The sequence below is a fragment of the Phycodurus eques genome, chromosome 3 (genome assembly GCF_024500275.1).
Source record: "Phycodurus eques isolate BA_2022a chromosome 3, UOR_Pequ_1.1, whole genome shotgun sequence".
In the NCBI taxonomy this organism is placed as follows: Eukaryota; Metazoa; Chordata; class Actinopteri; order Syngnathiformes; family Syngnathidae; genus Phycodurus; species Phycodurus eques.
Window position 1 is genome coordinate 29,000,609 of NC_084527.1, and position 20,650 is coordinate 29,021,258.

A 20,650-nucleotide genomic window follows, 5' to 3' on the forward strand; every position below is an offset into this window, starting at 1 on the left:
AACAATGTTTTTAAAAAGGAGTTCGGTTGTACTTTATTGAAGTATTTAACAATGTACTCACGTTATTTTTTTTTATCAATCCTCATCCACAAATCCATCAAAGTCCTCATCTTCTGTATCCGAAATGAACAGCTAGGCAAGTTCTCAATCAAACAAGCCAGGTTCCCTCTCGTACTCGTCGTAGTCAGTCTCGTTGCCGTGCGGCTCCTCAGAAGCCGTGCGGTTCCTCAGAAATGATGCCGGCTTTTACGAAAGCTCGAACAACAGTGCAAGCAGACACGTTAGCCCAAGCATCCACAATCCACAAATTGTGGCATAACTCGGCCGGCGCTGCCTCCTAGTCTTAGTAAAGCTGTGTTCGTCATCCATCGCTCCCACGCCACTCGCAACTTCACTTTGAACGCCCTGTTTACACCGATGTCCAGCGGTTGGAGTTCCTTCGTCAGGCCTCCCGGAATGACGGCAAACTCCGAGTCAGAAAAACTTCGACTCAGTCGAATGGTGACTGTAGAGACGCTTCTCCCGGCTGTTCTTTGCTCATTAATCCATTGCTCGAGTTGGTCTTCCAACTCGGGCCACCTTGCCTTGCTTCCGCGGAAACTCAGCTGCATCTTCTTGACGAGGATGAGCGGCTCAGAAAATGGATAGGATGGATGTATATAACTATACTGTATTTCAATAGTACAAATAAATGTTCGTCTTTTCATTTAAGCCTACCTGTTTTAATTTGTGCTTGTTTTGTCTATTGTTGCCCCCAGTGAAATCATGCCAATCATCTGGAGAGGTACAAAAATCTCACTATATGCATTTTATTACTGGGTTGAAAAATATCAATTTACAGTTTCCTTATTTACTTAAGTACACTTATGAGTGTGTACTTTTTACTTTTACTTAGGTAAGGGAGTGGCTTCAGTACTTTTACCAGTTGTTTTTTGGCATGACTATCAGTACTTTTACTTAAAGTAAGTATTGAATGCCAGTACTTTTGACATCTCTAAATTTATTGTTGATTTATGTTGTGCAGCACGGTGACCAACTGGTTAGAGCGTCAGCCTCACAGTTCTGAGGACCCGGGTTCAATCCCCGGCCCCGCCTGTGTGGAGTTTGCATGCTTCTCTCTGTGCCTGCGTGGGTTTTCTCCGGGCACTCCGGTTTCCTCCCACATCCCAAAAACATGCATTAATTGGAGACTCTAAATTGTCCGTAGGCATGACTGTGAGTGTGAATGGTTGTTTGTTTGTATGTGCCCTGCGATTGGCTGGCAACCAGTTCAGGGTGTACCCCGCCTCCTGCCCGATGACAGCTGGGATGGGCTCCAGCACGCCCGCGACCCTAGTGAGGAGAAACGGCTCAGAAAATGGATGGATGGATTTATGTTGCGCTGTGTCTTTTATTTGAATGAAACCTTTACTTTAGATAGTGTGTGAAACAGTGACCTCCTGCTCAATGCATCTACATTAGTGAGCTTATTGGGGTGTAGGATGTTACAATAAAATAAGCCTCATGAGGGTATTAATACCTATAACATGGGACATTTCCACCTGGGTGGACACAGTGAGAACATAATTGTCATGGTTATGAAATGTGTAATTTCTTGTCATCGAAATTAAGTGGCAAGTAGAGTGTACGTTTCTCTCTGCTTTGGTAAAAAGTCTTTTTTAGCCAAAGGGCTCAAGTCCAAGTGAAGTCACGATCCAAGTGCACACACCGAGAGATGAACCCGAGAACTCAGCGTATTGCGATGGGTCGTTAACGAGCTCGTGTAACGATGTCTTGTGTCTTGCTACCAAGTGTCCCTGACTTGCCAACGCGTGGCGAAAAGAGTCTGAGTCTGTGGGATCCATTTTGGTCGGAATATTCTGTCATGGACGGCAATGCCGTAAGGGCAGATCCTAAAAAATAGACTGTAGGTAAGAAGTCTGAAAAATGTTAATTCAACGACAGAGCATGTGATGGCGAAATTACTAAAGGGACTCACAACCAGAGATAATAAAAAAAACATATAACCCAGGGAGACACGACAAAAGGTCCGTGTGGTATAATCGTAGAGAACCTAAATTGGGACAGAGGACAGATATCGGCAGCAAACGAGGCAAAAACGAGTGAATATTCCGTCCGATGCCCACACACTGTCACGGTGCCCCCTAAAAAGGCTGATGATTACAATTCATGACAGGTGCGTCACCGATGTCAACGCCCACCTTCGCTCACCCAGACACTGCAACACAATGAAAAACAATTGGAAACACAGGGCCATGACTACTACGGACTGTCGAGTTTAGTTACGTTCACCCCGTTATACTACGCCCGACTAGGTTCCTCATCTGCAACTGCAGTGGCAATTTATTTGACAAATTCTCGCCAGAAATCCACAGCAATCATGGTCAGTCACGTTTTCCCATCCCGTCTACCCTGCATTCTTTCCACAGCGGCCTCAAACAGGGCTGCCGTGGCTGCCAGGGACATAGTATAAACGTAGCATCGCTATTGGCTGTGTAAGTGGGATGTGCGTGTGGTCAACAAACAGAATACAGGAGACAAATGCATTTTTGTTTGTTGCCAAACATGACGCCACCTTTAAAACTGCAGCAGGATGGAATACATATATAAAATATGAGTGGTGTATTTGACGCGGGGCGTTGGGCCGTGGGAGGGATATATGTTCTACAGAGTGCCATTTTGATTGCATTGTTGTTGTTGGTTGTTCTGGATGCTTGTTGTAAGAATCACGTTTACCCCCAAGCTTTGTGTACCTAATTACCCCATCATACTGGACAATTTTGAATACCCCAACAGATCTTCAAATCAAATGGCTGATTGAGACAGTAAATTAATTTTATTCTATTTTTGTAACACTCCAAGAATGAGCTATACTCAATATAGGACTGCTTCAACTATGACAGTTCCATGAGCAGAAATTCTTTAAGGTAATCTGTTTCTACACGGCACTGTAGTTTCAGCGTGTATCACTGCATGTTCTGTCTTTTTCATGTTCCTTCATTCGTATTCAGTCCTTTTTTCCAGGTTTGTCTGAGATTTTACAAGATGCGAATATGTCTTCACTGAAAACAATGTGCATCCTTTGTTGTGTAAGATCCTACTGATTCTTCTGTGATATACTCTGTAGTACAGCATTGCTCGGAGTTCCCTTCTCAACACTTAAAATTCTTGAACGATCTCCTCAGAATATCTTTTATATTTTAAGACTAAGTGATCTGAGAGAATAGATATATTGTTTAGTTTCCCCAATTTACAATCACAAACAATAGATGCACCTGCCTGACAAGCAAGTCCAATGGAAACAAGCACAAAGTCTCTGCCGAAGACTATTAAAATTAAGTGTTGCAGCAGAGCTGTACCGTATTTTTGTTTTGTTGAATTTTGTTTATTAATAATTTATCACTTATTAAAGTGATTTTTCAATGGAACTGAGAGAACTCAGTTTTGTTTTCCTTCACAATAAAAACCCTTTTTTAATCCGATCTAGCTTTGCGTGCAACTTGATGATGCTACAGAATGGGAGAATATTTTTTTTAAAACGCTGTGGACTACAACAATGATTTAAAGATGTCGGTGTTTCTAGATATCCGCACACTCCACACTACAGTGTTTATTCTTTTTTTGTTTAATTTACTGGCCGGGTACACTTTGTCCTACAGCCATGATGTCACATTATTTACAGATCCTATGCAGCAATCAACGTTCTGCCTACAAACCCGGGATGGAATCATTAACTCCATCAGAGTGTAGTATACCTCTCTATGTTCATGCAAACTAAATTGTAACCCTTAGTGGCATCTAACAATATGTATCTTATGTATTGAAAAAATAAGCAACGCAATATTTTTTATAACATACAACATACTTTATTTCTTTATCAGTGCAAAACTTCGTATTCTACAATATTACACACACACACACACACAAAACATTATTTTACAAGTTGAGGTTAACAATGCAGGCAACCAATGCAAAGGCTTTAAGACAAGAAAATTGTGGGCCGAGAACATGTGCTGCTGCGGCAGTCTGTGTGGGCTGGAAGTGACCAACAGCAAAGAGAAAAGAAAAAAAAACAGAAGACTGTTACAACAATCCAACCTCAGACAAAGGTGTGCATCAACTTTTCTATGTCTTCTGGGAAGTGAAACAGTCAGGCTGACAATATAATCTGCATTAGGAGACATTTCAAAGCAGAATAGAATCTGTTATAACAACATTTTGACCTGTCTCGTCAAATTCAGAGAGAGAGTGACTCAAGATGGTCTAAGCGAATATGATCAGGATCTACAATAAGTACATCAGTCCTTTTTTAACACTGTATTGACCACTAGGATTAATACATTGTGCTGTTTCAGGGGAAATGAATGCAGCCCTATGGGGGGCACAAGCCAGTGCAAACTGTAGGGCGGTCCCAAGCACGGACAAATGCAGAGGGTTGCGTCAGGAAGGGCATCCGGCTTAAAACTTTGCTCAACAAATATAAGCCTTCATCTAAAGAATTCCATATCGGATCGGTCGTGTCCCGGGTTAACAACATCCGTTAACCTGCAGGGCGCCGGTGTAAATTCACCTACTGTAGGTCAAAGATAAAGGAGAGGTGGAAAGTGGGTTCTTAGGCAGATAGAGAAGAGGAAAGCACAGAGCCTAGAATTGAATGTGGGGACTTTGAATGTTGGAACTATTAAAGGAAAGTCTCGGGAGTTGGTTGAGATGGTGATTAGGAGAAAGGTTGATATATTGTGTGTCAAGGAGACCAGGTGGAAAGGCAGTAAGGCTAGAAGTTTAGAGGCAGGGTTAAAATTATTTTACCATGGTGTAGATGGGAAGAGAAATGGAGTAGGTGTTATTTTAAAAGAAGAGGTAGCTAAGAATGTCTTGGAAGGGAAAAGAGTATCAGATCGAGTGATGAGGCTGAAACTTGAAATTGAGGGTGTTATGTATAATGTGATTAGCGGTTATGCCCCAGAGGTAGGATGTGACCTCGCGGTGAAAGATAAATTCTGGAAGGAGATAGATGAAGTAGTTCTGAGCATCCCAGACAGAGAGAGAGTCGTGGTTTGTGCAGATTGTAATGGACATGTTGGTGAAGGAAGTAGAGGTGATGAAGAAGTGATGGGTAAGTACGGCATCCAGGAAAGGAACTTGGAGGGACAGATGGTGGTAGACGTTGCAAAAAGGATGGAAATGGCTGTAGTGAACACCTTTTTCCAGAAGAGACAGGAACATAGGGTGACCTACAAGAGCAGAGGTTGAAGCACCCAGGTGGATTACATCCTGTGCAGACAATGTAATCTGAAGGAGGTTACCGATTGTAAGGTAGTGGTAGGGGAGAGTGACGGGACCACTACAGCCAAGGTGATCAGAGAGACAGGCAGTAGAGTACTTGGTATATCCTCTGGCAGGAAAGGAGAGAAGGAGACTGGGTGGTGGAAGCTCAAAGTACAGGAAATCATACAAGGAAAGAGGTAAGCTCAGAAGAAGTTGGACACTGAGAGGACCGAGGAGAGGAGAGGAGAGGAGAGAGGAATACATTGAGATGTGACGGAGGGCAAAGGTAGAGGTGGGAAAGGCCAAACAAGAGGCATATGATGACATGTATGCCAGGTTGGACACTAAAGAAAGAGAAAATGATCTCGACAGGGTGGCCAGACAGAGGGATAGAAATGGGAAGGATGTGCAGCAGGTTAGGGTGATTAAGGATAGAGATGGAAATGCGTTGACTGGTGCCAGTAGTGTGCTGGACAGATGGAAAGAATACTTTGGTGAATTGGTGAATGTGGAAAATGAGAGAGAAGGAAGACTAGAAGAGGCAAGTGTGGTGGACCAGGAAGCGGCAATGATTAGTAAGGGGGAACTTAGAAAGGCATTAAAGAGGATGAAAAATGGAAAGGCAGTTGGTCCTGATGACATTCCTGTGGAAGTATGGACGCATCTAGGAGGGGTGGCTGTGGAATTTTTGATCAGTTTGTTCAACAGAATTCTAGCGGGTGAGAAGATGCCTGAGGAATGGAGGAAAAGCGTGCTGGTGCCCATTTTTAAGAACAAGGGTGATGTGCAGAGCTGTGGGAACTATAGAGGAATAATGTTGATGAGCCAGACAATGGAATTATGGGAAAGAGTAGTGGAGGCTAGACTCAGGACAGAAGTGAGTATTTTCGAGCAACAGTCTTGTTCCATGCCTAGAAAGAGTACCACAGATGCATTATTTGCTTTGAGGATGTTGATTGAAAAGTAGTGGGTCACTGATGGTGTAGTGGTACACTGGCCTGACTTTGGTACGGGGCAGCGTGGGTTCAGTTCCCACTCAGTGACGGTGTGAATGTGACTGGGAATGGTTGTCTGTGTCTATATGTGCCCTGCGACTGACTGGCGACCAGTTCAGGGTGTAGTCCGCCTTTCGCCCGAAGCTAGCTGGGATGGGCTCCAGCGCCCCATGACCCTAACCAGGATAAGCGGTGTTGCGAATGGATGGATGGATTGAAAAGTACAGAGAAGGTCAGAAGGAGCTACATTTTGTCTTTGTGGGTCTAGAGAAAGTGTATGACAGAGTACCCAGAGAGGAACTGTCCAACTGGAAGTCTGGAGTGCCGGAGAAGTATGTTAGAATAATACAAGACATGTACGAGGGCAGCAGAACAGTGGTGCGGTGTGCTGTAGGTGTGACAGAATTTAAGGTGGAGGTGGGACTGCATCAGGGCTCAGCTCTGAGTCCCTTCCTGTTTGCAGTGGTGATGGATACGCTGACAGATGAGGTTAGCCTGGAATCCCCGTGGACCATGATGTTTTCAGATGACATTGTGATCTGCAGTGAAAGCAGGGAGCAGGTGTAGGAACAGTTAGAAAGATGGAGGCATGCACTGGAAAGCAGAGGAATGAAGATTAGCCGAAGTAAGAAAGAATATATGTGCATGAATGAGAGGGATGGAGGGGGGAAGAGTGAGGCTGTAGGGAGAAGAGATAGCAACGGTGGAGGACTTTAAATACTTGGGGTCAACCGTCCAGAACAATGGTGAGTGTGGTCAGGAAGTGAAGAAACGGGTCCAAGCAGGTTGGAACCGGTGGAGGAAGGTGTCAGGTGTGTTACGTGACAGAAGAGTCTCTGCTAGGATGAAGGCCAGCCATGTACGGATTAGAGACAGTGGCACTGAAGAGACAGCAGGAAGCAGAGCTGGAGGTGGTGGAAATGAAGATGTTGAGGTTCGCTGTCGGCGTGACCAGGTTGGATAAAATTAGAAATGAGCTCATCAGAGGGACAGCCAAGGTTAGATGTGTTGGAGACAAAGTTAGAGAGAGCAGACTTCAATGCTTTGGACACGTCCAAAGGAGAAACAGTGAGTATATTTGTAGAAGGATGATGAGGATGGAGCTGCCAGGCAAGAGAGTGAGAGGAAGACCAAAGAGAAGGTTGATGGATGTAGTGAGGGACGACATGAGGGCAGTTGGTGTTCGAGAGGAGGACGCAGGAGACAAGCTTACATGGAAAAGGATGACACGCTGTGGCGACCCCTAACGGGACATGATGAAAGGAAAAGAAGAAGAAGCTGTTTCAGGGGAAAATATCCAGCCATTTAAAAATTCAAAAGGCTGTGCTGTGTAGACAGGGTAAGAAACGACTATGTGTTGTCATTGCTGTGGGACAGATTTATTTTTCCAAGGTTTGATTGATTGCCGTTTAAACCACAAGTACAGAACTGCAAACCAAAAACAGTAACTGTTTTTGGTTTGCAGTTCACACCAACATCATTCAATCCACTCCTTCTCATTCATGGTTTTGCAAACATCACTTTTGATTGTCACTACTTTCAGATGAAGTGCAAGATGACTTACGTGTTAGCCTCTATGAGTTTTGGTTCTGGTTGAGTTAATTTAAATATTCTATCTATTCAACAGCAAAAAACATTTTGTCTTCCTTATTTCATGCCTAAACTTGATCTGCTTTTAAGATCATTCAATGTTTTAATGAGAGACAAGTTGACAAATGGGCGGCACTGTGGCCGACTGGTTAGTGCATCTGCCTCACAGTTCTGAGGTCCCGGGTTCAATCCCCGGCCTCGCCTGTGTGGAGTTTGCATGTTCTCCCCGTGCCTGCGTGGGTTTTCTCCGGGCACTCCGGTTTCCTCCCACATCCCAAAAACATGCATTAATTGGAGACTCTAAATTGCCCGTAGGTGTGACTGTGTGTACAAATGGTTGTTTGTTTGTATGTGCCCTGCGATTGGCTGGCAACCAGTTCAGGGTATACCCCGCCTCCTGCCCGATGATAGCTGCGATAGGCTCCAGCACACCCGCGACCCGAGTGAGGAGAAGCGGCTCAGAAAATGGATGGATGGAAGTTGACAAATGCACTCCAAATTCAGCTCATATGCCCTTTCACTCTGAAATCTTTGCATGTTTTCATTATTAATTTGGAATAGTGAACGCAAAAATGTATAAAAGTTTACCAAATATTATCATTATTGTTGTTGTTCCGACACAAAATCATTCGATCAAATTACCCTTACTGCATACTTTCTTATCACAACAGTCTAAATCTAAATGCTTCTTCTTATTTTGCCCTGTGTCCCAGTGCAAGATAGTCAACTAACAGAGCTCTCTTTTCCCCCAAAAAATAATAAAATCTTCCTCACTTAATTACAGGAGCATATTAAAAATAGCAAAAAGTGAGTATGAGCATTCTCTTGTCAGCATGTCAGCACTGTCAGTAATGCCTCTGGGCAGCATCCAGTGGGTGCAAGAATCATCTGCTACTTTTCTGCTCCTCTACGCTGAATATACATCATCACATCCACTTTTTCCCACAATAACACACACTGCACTGAGAGCTGGCTCAGGATACAAACCACATTCACCGCAAGTCAAATGCAGTGTCGCTCATTCGCCGAAGTGTAATGCCTGTTGACATGGATGCTTGGAGATTAGACATTGTCACGGGACTGCACAAGGTGCATTGAGGCAGCCTGCTATTTCATGTACCCAAGCAAAATGTCAACATGTTGGCAGAAGACATGTTGGCAGAAGAAGTCCCTAATTTACACTTCAGGGACTTTCAAATATTTCCATGTCAGTCTGCCCCAAATAGTCAAGCATCAAACTAGACGCTAGTCTTTTAAGTACTGCCCATAAAAACTCTGATAGGGATTTTATAAATGTGTTCCCTGGAATTGGACAGATTCTCACTGTGAAGCAGAAAATTATAACTTGATAAGTTCTTATTTCCTCATTTAAAACACAAAAATTGGCAACCCAAAACAACACTTTTAGAACATTTATCATATGTATCACATTTATGCATTTATTACATCCCCAAGACCACTCTGGCAGTAGAGCAGTGGTTCCTAAACAGGGTGCGAAATAATTACATTTAAAATAAATTGTCCGAAAATTATTATTTATTACTTACAAATATAACTTTGTCCATCTATCTATGCCAGCGACATAACAGGCAGAAAAAATGGATGCTCTTCCGTTAGATGGCAGAATGTACAATAAACCTGTTGCGAGTATATCAGCTTTGCATTCGATTAAACAGGCCAACATTTCACATTGAGCATGTCAATTTGTGAAGTACATTGAGACGACATCCTCATCATCCTCATCAGTAGTCATACTTTTTGTGACATTTTTGTCTGGTGGGTTGCTGTGAATTTTTTACTCATGAACAGTAAACTGGATGCCTTGGCTCAATAAAGGTTGGGAAGCACTGCAGGAGAAAGTCATTGTGGAAAAAAAACCCTCTAACCCTCCTTTACGTATTTGTTAGTTAACTGACAGGGAAGGGTCATATTCCAGCAACTAAGGTTTCTGACACTGCAGCTATGTCCAAACAAAGCTGAGCAACATTGCTTTTTGTTTGTATGTTTCATAATCCTCACACTAAACATGCAAGTCAGCAGGATTACACCTGAGTGATGCGCTGAAGACAGTATTTGAAGTTTAGTGTGACATTTTCCCCGCTTGCTGGAGGTTTTGAAAAGCACTTCTGCACAAATCAAACCGCAATACATATCAAACCACTTCCTTTTACTGCATGCACTGCAAAATAGTTTCATCAAAAAACTAGCAGACAGCTGTCACCCATAAAATATAAATATTTAGTTGCACGCAAACCAAATAATAAGGGCGGTTGTTTTGGGTGAATATTGTCAAACACATCAAACAAGCCTTTAGGTGTGCCTTTGTCTGTACGAATCCATCAATCTCATCTAGAAGAGTGATTAAGTTTATATGAAGGTAATCTTGATCAAGATAACGACAAGCTCCTGTGGGAATAACAACAGAGGATAGATATCCCCTCTGTGGAGTGTGTCTGGAGTTTGACTGTGCGTGTGGGGGGGGGTGAGATGCACTAATCAAAATAACAAGAAAATTGGTCGGGAGCACAGTGACATTATGACCAGGGAATTTCTTTATTTACAAAGTTAACAGATGCTATGCCACATTAGCTGATGTCAAAGCATTGAACGAGGGCAATTACAGAGCAGTTGGAGATCCACTTGACATGACTGAAAAACAGCTGTTGATTACAAAAAGAAGAATATTGAGTCACATCAGCCTGGAGGTAATGTACAGAAAAGTACCTCAAAAGTCGAGGTAGAATCAGCACACACTGGTTGACTGATGGCATGTGACACAAGTTTGTATAAGTCACCAAAGACTTGAAATGGGAGTGTTGTCCGGTGACTGTTCATCTCACACACACAAGCCAGAGACACTGTTGACTACCAGTGGAGCAGTCTCTGGATCATATTATGTCTTACAGCGAAAAGTTTACTTTCTGTTTTATCAAGGTCAACAAGACAATTGTGGTGTGAAAAATAACAGCAGTGAACAAACTCAAGACAGACAGAATTCAAGTGTGTGACAGTGTGAAACATGGGACACTTATGGTGACGTTTGGGCATTTAAAATCTAAAAGTAGCATGTGGGACAAATCTTTCAGGCACGCACCCAACAGACCACAAGACATTTTCACAGGTAAAATCTATTTCATCCTTCATCACCACAGTTTCAACAAATGTGAAACATTTATCATGTTCTTTCATTAATTCAGTGATACAACCACTTTGAAACTAGGACTTGATGCAGCTGATACTTAAGTGCACAGTAAAATATACAGGATTTGTTCAACAGAAGAACTTAGTATGCCTTGTGCTCGACCAAGGTTCCTTATTGAACATGATTTTTGTATTATACAGAAATTGATTAGCCTCAATTATCTTTGAAATCCACAAGATGATTGATTGGGTAACCCAACTTGTGCCCCACAACAACAAATGCACAAAAGCAGTGTCGACTTGAACATTTCACAAAATTCAGTCTATGATTTTCTTTCCAAAAATAGCATAACTGAGTCTCACTCGCTCTTACAAACACACATGCACACACAGACAGAAATGATAACGCTGTCGATCTGCCTTTGCAGTGGGACCAGAGAGCTACCAACAGTGACTCACATTCTGTCAGAATGTGTTGAATCTACAGGCCTGCTGCATACACGCCACAATCCACGAGGTGCGCGAGTACTAGCGCAGGGCCAACACGTCTCAGTCTGTGAGTCAATGTCAGCTGTAAAACGTCTTTAAACCTTGAGGGCTTCGTGCACGCCCACCGCCGACAGACGGCGGTTGATGTTCCGATACCTGCAGCGAAGAAGGTCACGATATGTGGAGCGCAGGTCTCGATTGAAGAAGGCATAGATGAAGGGGTTCATTAGGGAGTTGGCGTAACCTAACCAGAGCAGCGTGCGCTCCAGCCAGATGGGCACACAGCTGCACACTACCCCACAGATAAAGGGCCTTGCAGTGGACAGGATAAAGAATGGCAGCCAGCACACAGTGAAGACCCCCACAATAACCCCCAGTGTTGTGGCCGCTTTCTGCTCTCGTTTGAAAATGGAGATGTTTCGCCGTTCACGGTTCAGCAGTCGGGACAGGGCAGCGCACTCCTCTGCCACACCAGGGGGCTTTAGGCCCTGCATTCGTAGCGCCTCTTTAGCCACTGTTTCGAGGCGCTCGCGGCGGGAAAGGTCAGTGAAGCGATGTTTGGCACCACTCTTGCGGGCTGCCCGGAATATTTTGTAATACATAAACAGCATTACCAGCATAGGGATGTAGAAGGCTACGGCTGTGGAATAGATGGTGTAGCCAAAGTCTTGGCTGATGAGGCACACGCCGGCTGTGTGGACGTTTTTGGCCCAGCCGCAGAAGGGGGGCAAAGTGATGGATGCTGACACCAACCACACGCCCAAGATCATCTTTGCCATCAGCTGACCATTCTGTCGGGCAGGGTAGGTTAGGGGCCGTGTGATCCCAAGATACCTGTGAGAGGGACACAAAAACAGCATTACAAATTGACTCTGCTCAGAAAAAAAGGACCTTATGAAGTACAATGACATGTCCCTGGGGTGGTGCCCTTAAATGTTTTGTACCCATGCACACCATGTTTTGAACTCCACATTCGAGGCTAGTACTTCAATTGTTAATACTGAGTAGGGATTACAAACTTCGTACAGTGGATTTCAAACACCCCAGAAGCATTTTTATTTTGAACATAATACATTACAAAAAAAGAAGTTACGAAATTTACAATATAAATATCCCATATTAAAACACCGTGTACTGCCCATCAGAAAAGGATAAGGATTATTTAAATCCTACCCCTTTCATCATTACCTAAGGTAAATTATCCATCATGAAGTGCAATCTGAAATACAAAAATACAATACCACAATATATGCAATATAGAGCAAGAATGGGAAAGAATTCCACCTACAAAGCTTCAACAATTAGTGTCCTCAGTTCCCAAACTTTTATTGAATGTTGTTAAAAGAGGAGGTGATGTAACACAGTGATAAACATGACCCTGTCCCAGCTTTTTTGGAACGTGTTGCAGCCATAAAATTAAATACAGTTTATCAGTTTGAACATTCAATATCTTGTCTTTGTAGTGTATTCAATTAAATATAGGTCGAACATGATTTGCAAATCATTGTATTCTGTTTTTATTTATGTTTAACACAATGTCCCAACTTCAATGGAATTGGGGTTGTACCTTACTACATTGTCTTCATTATGTGGGTCAAACCAATCTCTCACCTTTAATTTTTTTAAGAAAAATGCTGAAAGTGCAGCGTCAAACACACATGTACATTCAAGACATCATGCAATCTAGAATTGCTATGAGGACTATTAGCAGTAGTTCTATGACTGAATGAATGCGCATTGCTGTTAAAGAGGGAGCTATCAATCAAGTAAGCAGCTCTGCGGTTAAAAAAAAAAAAGCAGTGTGTGTACTAAACAGTCAGTACTTTCTAAAAATTCCTGCAGCTCCTTCAATGTTGCTTTCTGCCTATTGGTAGCCTGCGTGACCAGATTTCCTCTCGTCTTTTCAGCAAGTTACAAGGGATGGCGAGTTCTTGATAATGTCAAAGTGTTGCCAAATTTTCAAAATGTGATGAAGACCATTTTCCATGGTATATTTAATGCCTTGGAAATCATTTTGTAACCTTCTCCTGACTGATACCTTTGAACAATGAGATTCCTCTGATACTGTGGAAGTTCTCTTGGGACCATGCCTTGTCCTCTAAGATGTGACAAAAAAAATGACAGGAAAAGCCTACCACAACTTTTATGTACAGTTTTAAAGTTATTTATCTCAGTCTCCTTTTTTTATATCACAAAAATTGCATAAGGAAGCTGAAAGCACCCAATTAAGAGCCCCCCGCCCCATCCTACAAAGAGCGTAAGTTTCCTGATCAGTTTCATATTCTACAAAGATCTCTTCTGGATCAGACCTTTTCCTGCAACGTGACCAAATCATCATCACAATCATCATTATCATTATTAAAAGCGCATGCAAATCTCAATTTTTGACACAGCCTATACAGGGATTTTCAATATTTATTTTTTTTACTTTGATTTGATCAAATGACAAGCAAATTAACAGTACACGGAATACAAACATTATCACATTGAAAAACACAAACCTACAAGTTGGAATATTTTGTATTTGTTTTCAGACACAATCTTTTGTTAATTGCTATTTAAATGCATTTGTGGAAAAAGTTTGATCAGGTCTAAGGATTAAATCATTTGTCAAGAAAAAATACTGATCGTTATAACGATTTCCTGAAAATATGATTCTAACATTTTGAGCAAGTGTGTATTCACTCGCAGCTTCAAATGATATTATTAACGTGTCTCCAAGACATCTTGATTGAAATTAGTTCACCTAATCTCACATAACAAACACTGTATTCATCTAATGCCTGTACAGAAGGTTTTCAGTGGGTACAGAAAGTTTTCAGACCCCATTAAATTTTTCACTCTTTGTTATATTGCAGCCATTTGTTAAAACCCATCCATCCATTCTCTGAGCCACATATCCTCACTAGGGTCACGGGAGTGCTGGAGCCTATCCCAGCCATCATCGGGCAGGAGGTGGGGTACTCCCTGAACTGGTTGCCAGTCAATCGCAGGGCACATAGAAACAAACAACCATTCACACTCACATTCACACCTACGGCCAATTCAGAGTCTTCAACTAACCTACCATCCATGTTTTTGGGGATGCGGGGGGAAACCGGAATGCCCCGAGAAAACCCATGCAGGCACGGGGAGAACATGCAAACTCCACACAGGCGAGGTCAGGAATCGAATCCCGGTCCTCAGAACTATGAGGTCGACGCTCTAACCAGTCGCCCACCAGCAATCAATCTAAAAGGCAACACCTGAGCAACTAGAAACGCCCATCAGTCACATGTTCCAATTCATTTGCACACTTGAAATGTGGGTGGCTTCAAACAAAAGGTGCTCTGTCCTGAGTTGTTTAACATCTAGATGTAAATAGCATGAAATAAAAGCTGGAATTCTGAACTTTTGTGTCATATTCAACTTTTGATATGAATCCCAAATGTCTTCACTATTCAACAAAAACAAAGGTATTCATGTCGCCCTTCCAATACATTTGGAGGGGACTGTACTTTATAATCTTGTGAAAAATATTTCATGTTATTTTTATCTACTTTTTATTATAAATCACGTTTAGACTAATCTAATTTTTATTAGCAATCTACTCGGAAGTTTCTTTTTTTTTGTGGTTGTGCCACCCATCTCTGCCATCAACAATGATGAGGAGGATGAAGATATTCAGTTGGAGGCGCCATTGAGGGGTTTCTTTCCGAGTTAGCCTTTTATTACCACAAGTAACCATACAAGACGGTGAGTTAATTTCAATGAGTGTGGCTGTCTGAACCAATTAGTAACATAATTTGTTCACAGATTTATGGAGGCACAAAGCATGAGTCAATTAGTTGGTTTTGTATCAAACACTGAATGCAAGAGCTTGAGGTGAGGACTTCTGGTCACTCGTGAGTGGAGATAAATGTCCACTGATTGTGTCGTTTATGTTATTTCATTTTTACATTTGAGCATGTTTCTGAATACACTTGAACATTGAACCATTCACAATTTGCAACTTTTTGAAAATGTTAAGTGGCGGTTCCCCGTGTAAAGCAAGAAATGCTCTCTGCTTCTGATGGGCATCCAACAATGACGTCATTTCCAAAATGGCTGACCGGAAGCGGAAAGGTTTAAACCAAACTCTTTTGAATGAACCTTCAAAAACGTAAACTACAAACCGGGAATATTTCTGAGGGGAATCAGTCATTAGTAGCTTAAGTTAAAATTGGTCTTATTCTTCATAAATGATTTGGGTAGCTGTGGGTCAGTAGGTAGACCAGGGCGACCAGTGACCGAAGGGTAACTGGTTCAAATTCCTAAAATATCAAATGTTGATCTTCTGTCCGCATACTCATCATTTGATCCATCCATCCATCCATTTTCAACACCGTCTATCCTGGTTAGGGTCACGGGGTGCTGGAACCTATCCCAGCTGACTCCGGGCGAAAGGCGGACGAGAAAGAGAAAACCATTCTTCATCCTGAGCCAAGCTTCCCCCAGAGTGACACACATTGGCAGTCTGGACCAAAAGAAGTTTGTTTTTTTAGATGTATCACAAAGATTTGGGACATATTCATGCAGAAGCCACAGGGATTCTCCTGTCACAGAACAAAAGTGTAGCTAAACTAATGGAGAATTTCATTACTTCCATTGGACTACCAGCGAGGGCACAGTGAAGTAAATTATTTTCTGCGGCATAACACTGTAATCGGCCATAGCGTGTTACAGCCTCCTTTCTCTCGGGGTATCTCTCAAACCTTTTATGTCTGAGAGGGAATACTCAGTGAAATATTTACAGAGCTGCGGTTGGTTTGGGTGGCAGTGTGGTAAATTTAGAACAGCAAAAAGAGGATAAGGGCAGAGAGAAAGTCCATTTACTTACACAGAAACCTTCGACTCATATTTTCACTTCAGACTTATAATGGCAACTGGGGAGAGCTAAATGTGCTTTTGAAAATGAGAAGTGGCCAACATTTTCTCATGCTTGGTTTTATTTAACAATAAATGTTTTGTGATAGATGTCATTGACACTACTTATTTTAGATTGAAGATCCTTACTGAGCCGGCACGGTGAACGACTGGTTAGCACATCTGCTTCAAGTTCTGAGGACCGGGGTTCAAATACCGGCCCCACCTGTGTGGAGTTTGCATGTTTAGCCCGTGCCTGGGTGGGTTTTCTCCGGGCACTCCGCTTTCTTTCCACATCCCAATACCACGCGTGGTAGGTTGATTGAAGACTCTAAATTGGCCATAGGTGTGAATGTGAGTGTGAATGGTTGTTTGTTTCTATGTGCCTTGCGATTGGCTGGCGACCAGTTCAAGGTGTACCCCACCTCCCGCCCGAAGATAGCTGGGATAAGCTCCGGCACGCCCGCGACCATAGTGAAGATAAGCGGTAAAGATAATGGATGGATGAATGGATCCTTACTGATATTTGTTCCACAGTCATAAAGTTGTACTACCCAGACTATGTCCGAGTATAAGATTACCCTTTAGTGTTGTATAGTAGTTAGTTTCATACTGTTTTTACACTGTGTATTTGCTATAAACTGTCCTTGACAGCAGACACTGCATGATGACAACATATTGCATATTGCTCTTCTTATTTTATTTTGCTTCATTGATTCCTCTTCTTAGCTGAAAGGAGTAAGTGTATGTATTTGAGAGTCTTTGTAGTAAAGCTCACTACCTGTCCTGTAAACCATCCTATCAGCATTTTACTGGCTCCCATAGTAATAGAGATGACAACTATTAGAGCTACAATGACTGACATCACTGTCAGCCTGGTCTCCATGGTGTACAAAGCAAACATTGTGCTGGAACCGCAACATTTTCAAATTAGAGTGAAATAGAAAAGAATGAATAGGGCAAACTAGAAAGCTATAAATAAATCCAAAATGATTTAAGATATAAAGGTCAAGATGATATATTGTAGGTACACACTCATCCAGTGTTGGGCAGTTGTGGCAATACAAGTAGCAGCATACTAGTTTAAAGGTGAAAGAGCAAAGCTTTTAAAAAATAAATAAATATCTTGATACCTCCAGAACCCCTTTGGCAATTTGGCAGTTAAGGTTTACAACTGCCATTTGGAGGTGATTTTATAGCAGTTATGCAGCAGTTTATTTGATAAATGTAACTTGGAATGTGCCGACATGGTAATGGGAAAAGCAGCACGTGCATGACGCAAGTAAGGACTTCTTTGCATGTACTACAACTACGGTAGTGATTATGCACTGAGCATTAGAAATGTATTAAAATGATTTGCAGTTACAGTTTAAACCAAATCGGACTACTCATGTCTCGATGGCTTTTTATGTCCTGACATCCTGCTGGAGCATATATATGTATATATATATATATATATATGCAGTGGGTACAGAAAGTATTCAGACCCCCTTAATTTTTTCACTCTTTGTTATATTGCAGCCATTTGCTAAAATCATTTAGGTTGATTTTTTCCTCATTAATGTACACACAGCAACCCATATTGACAGAAAAAAATGGAATTGTTTGATTAGGAAAGCCACACAGCTGTCCATATAAGACCTTACAGCTCACATTGCATGTCAGAGCCAACACCCATAATTATAACATATGTTTGAATCTACTAGCGACCTGCAATGTGCATTGATTTTCTAAGATCAAGTGACCCCCCCCCCCCCCCCCCCGTGTTTTGCTTTATATTCTGAATCAGAGATGACAACATGATTACATGTTCATGTTCATGTACAAAATCACTTTTGCTATTCTACCTTCATAGTCCTTTTTGACTGTCACCTCATTCACATATGTCGCCGCTTTGGCATTGAAAAGTTCTGTCACAGAACGTCTGTAGTATGGCGTTCGAGAGAGCAGGCCAGTGTCAGATGGTGGCAGCTTCTGGGATGGGGTTTAGGAATTGAGAGCAATTATGTGTGGTGGGGCAAAGCAAGGAGGGATTTTTATGTTAAGTAGGACTAAACTTTTATAAACTTATCATAAACAGTCAGTACATATCCATACATGCAAACATTTAGGTATAGACATAGTTCTCTAATAATTTGTTAGCCTGATGTAGTGACGACGCCCAATGTCCCAGTTGACATTCGTTCTCAAGAACTGAAACTGTTGCATTCCTGCATCCTGAACCTCAACCAGCCAGTTTGCTTCAACAAAAGACAGGAAACCTGGTTTGTATCATTTGGAGCTATAAATGTCTCCTCAATGACTGGCACAGCATGGGTGAGGGAGGGGAAGGAAGTGATTGATGACTGCTGGACAAGTGCTGGAACACGCTCACCCCCCAGTGGAGGTTAGAGACACTGCCTGTGGACATTGTTTGTAACAAACAAACCTCTGGAAATATTCTAAATGTATGCCTTGAGGTCTGTGTCAATCTTACAGGTCCAGCTGTGAGACTGTTCCTCTTGATTTGAACGCAAAGTATGAAATGATGTATTGAACAATTAGTTGATTTGCCAAGACTAAAGTTTAGACAATCATTCTATATGCTTGGTCTACAGTATGAGTAAGAGTGTAAAGGTGGGAGTGTTTTAGATATATATATGATTTTTAAACCCATTTTATGGGTCAAAATTGTAGACTAAATTCAAGCTGATGGGTGTGGTCTTCTCTACTTCCTGTCCCTTAGATATAACCCTTAACCTTCACCTTCTCTCGCTTTTGGTCTCTTGGCTCTTCTTCCTGGCTAACATCTCTTCAGCTACGGGGTGGCTTCGTCCCCGGATCAAGATGGCGACGTTTTCCAATCGAGGAAGCCAGTCATGTGGCTTTGCCCGTTTTCCCAGTCTAGATCTGTTGGCGGAGCCTCAATAAGTAACTACTGACATTCCGTACCGGTCATGCCCCCAGTTGAGAGCAAGAGTGGGGCCCGCAAAAGTTCAAAATGCCAGGAAAAGATACAAGCGTGCCCCAACAGGACAACAACTTTCCCTTTTGCATTTTTTGCGTTTTTCTTTTTTGTGCATCTTCTTCTTCAACTAAACCTGCCCCCTTTCCTCCTGAAATGCTCAGCGAAAGACCTTCACCAGGGCCAACTGATCTATGGTCGTGAGTAATGCATGACAATCGTTGCCAGAATGTACAAAATTAGTGCCTATTAATTTGGGGTAAAATACCAGCTTCACACAAGTTCTAACTTTGTACTTGCTCAACACGCTGTAACCTATTCATTTTTAGTCCAACAACACACATTGTCCTATTTTTCTTTACATATGCCTATTTTATTTCTATTACCATAATTATTTTCTTTTTGTGGTAGAGTGCCTCTATATGTTACCCAGTAGTTTCCCCTTTTAAATTTAACTCAATTTTCTGTAAAATTCCATTTCCTGTTGTGTTTTTTGTGTGTGTTTGAGTTTAATAGTAAAACCGCTGAAATCAAGAACTCATATTTCATTCCCGTAGCAAACTTCAGATTATGAGACAGAGGTTTTTTGTCACTTTTCCTAAAATCTACAAGAAAAAGAGCTTGATTCTAATGTTAAAACGTAAATCGAACTAAACCGGAAGTGAGGCAGGAGTTTATTTCTGGCGTGTTCTTTGTCCAAAATTAATTACGTTTTTATCCAAAACCAATATACGCTACATTGATTTCCCAGTTTACATGTAGTGCCTCAAATTAATGTCGTTAACCTCTGGTCAAACTTCACTTTCCTCTTTGTGTTTCTTTTTCCAAAGGAAGATGCTGTAAATATACTATGGACGTTAATATTGAGATTTTTGTCCAAATAGGCTCCGCCTTGCCTGTTGTGGCTATAATGACACAAAGGCATAGAAAAATTGTTGAATGCGTTAGAGACTCCATCAATTCCACAAGATCCTCACTCATTTGTTGTATCAGGGTCATTCTTCACTAAATAAAGTTTGATTTAACAGACTACTGTACTTAAAGGAGCCATTTTCTTAAAAAAATATTCATATATAATGGTCATGGACATGGTAGGGACTATTTTCTGTCTGTTTTGTTTAAAAATGCCGTTTTGGTGTTTCGTTCATTTCCATCTAACATGCTGCTCCGCCACATCAAGAGGAGGAAGATGAGGTGGCTGGGGCATCTGATTCGGATGCCTCCGAGACGCCTCCCTGGTGAGGTGTTCCGGGCACATCAGGGGACGACCCAGGACACGCTGGAGTGACTATGCCTCTCGGCTGGCTTGGGAACGACTCGGGATCCCCTCGGAAGAGCT

At 42.0% G+C, this 20,650-nt stretch overlaps 1 protein-coding gene across 1 annotated transcript in view; it reads right to left on the reverse strand.

Moving 5' to 3' along the window:
• Positions 1 to 11,963: 11,963 nt before the first annotated feature.
• The window catches only part of htr7c (5-hydroxytryptamine (serotonin) receptor 7c), a 49,216-nt gene continuing 40,529 nt past the window's right edge, over positions 11,964 to 20,650 (reverse strand). The window contains exon 3 of the mRNA XM_061671039.1: positions 11,964 to 12,317. Within this exon, the coding sequence (XP_061527023.1) occupies positions 12,027 to 12,317 (291 nt within the window). The 3' untranslated portion in view covers positions 11,964 to 12,026. The remainder of the gene's footprint in view (positions 12,318 to 20,650) is intronic.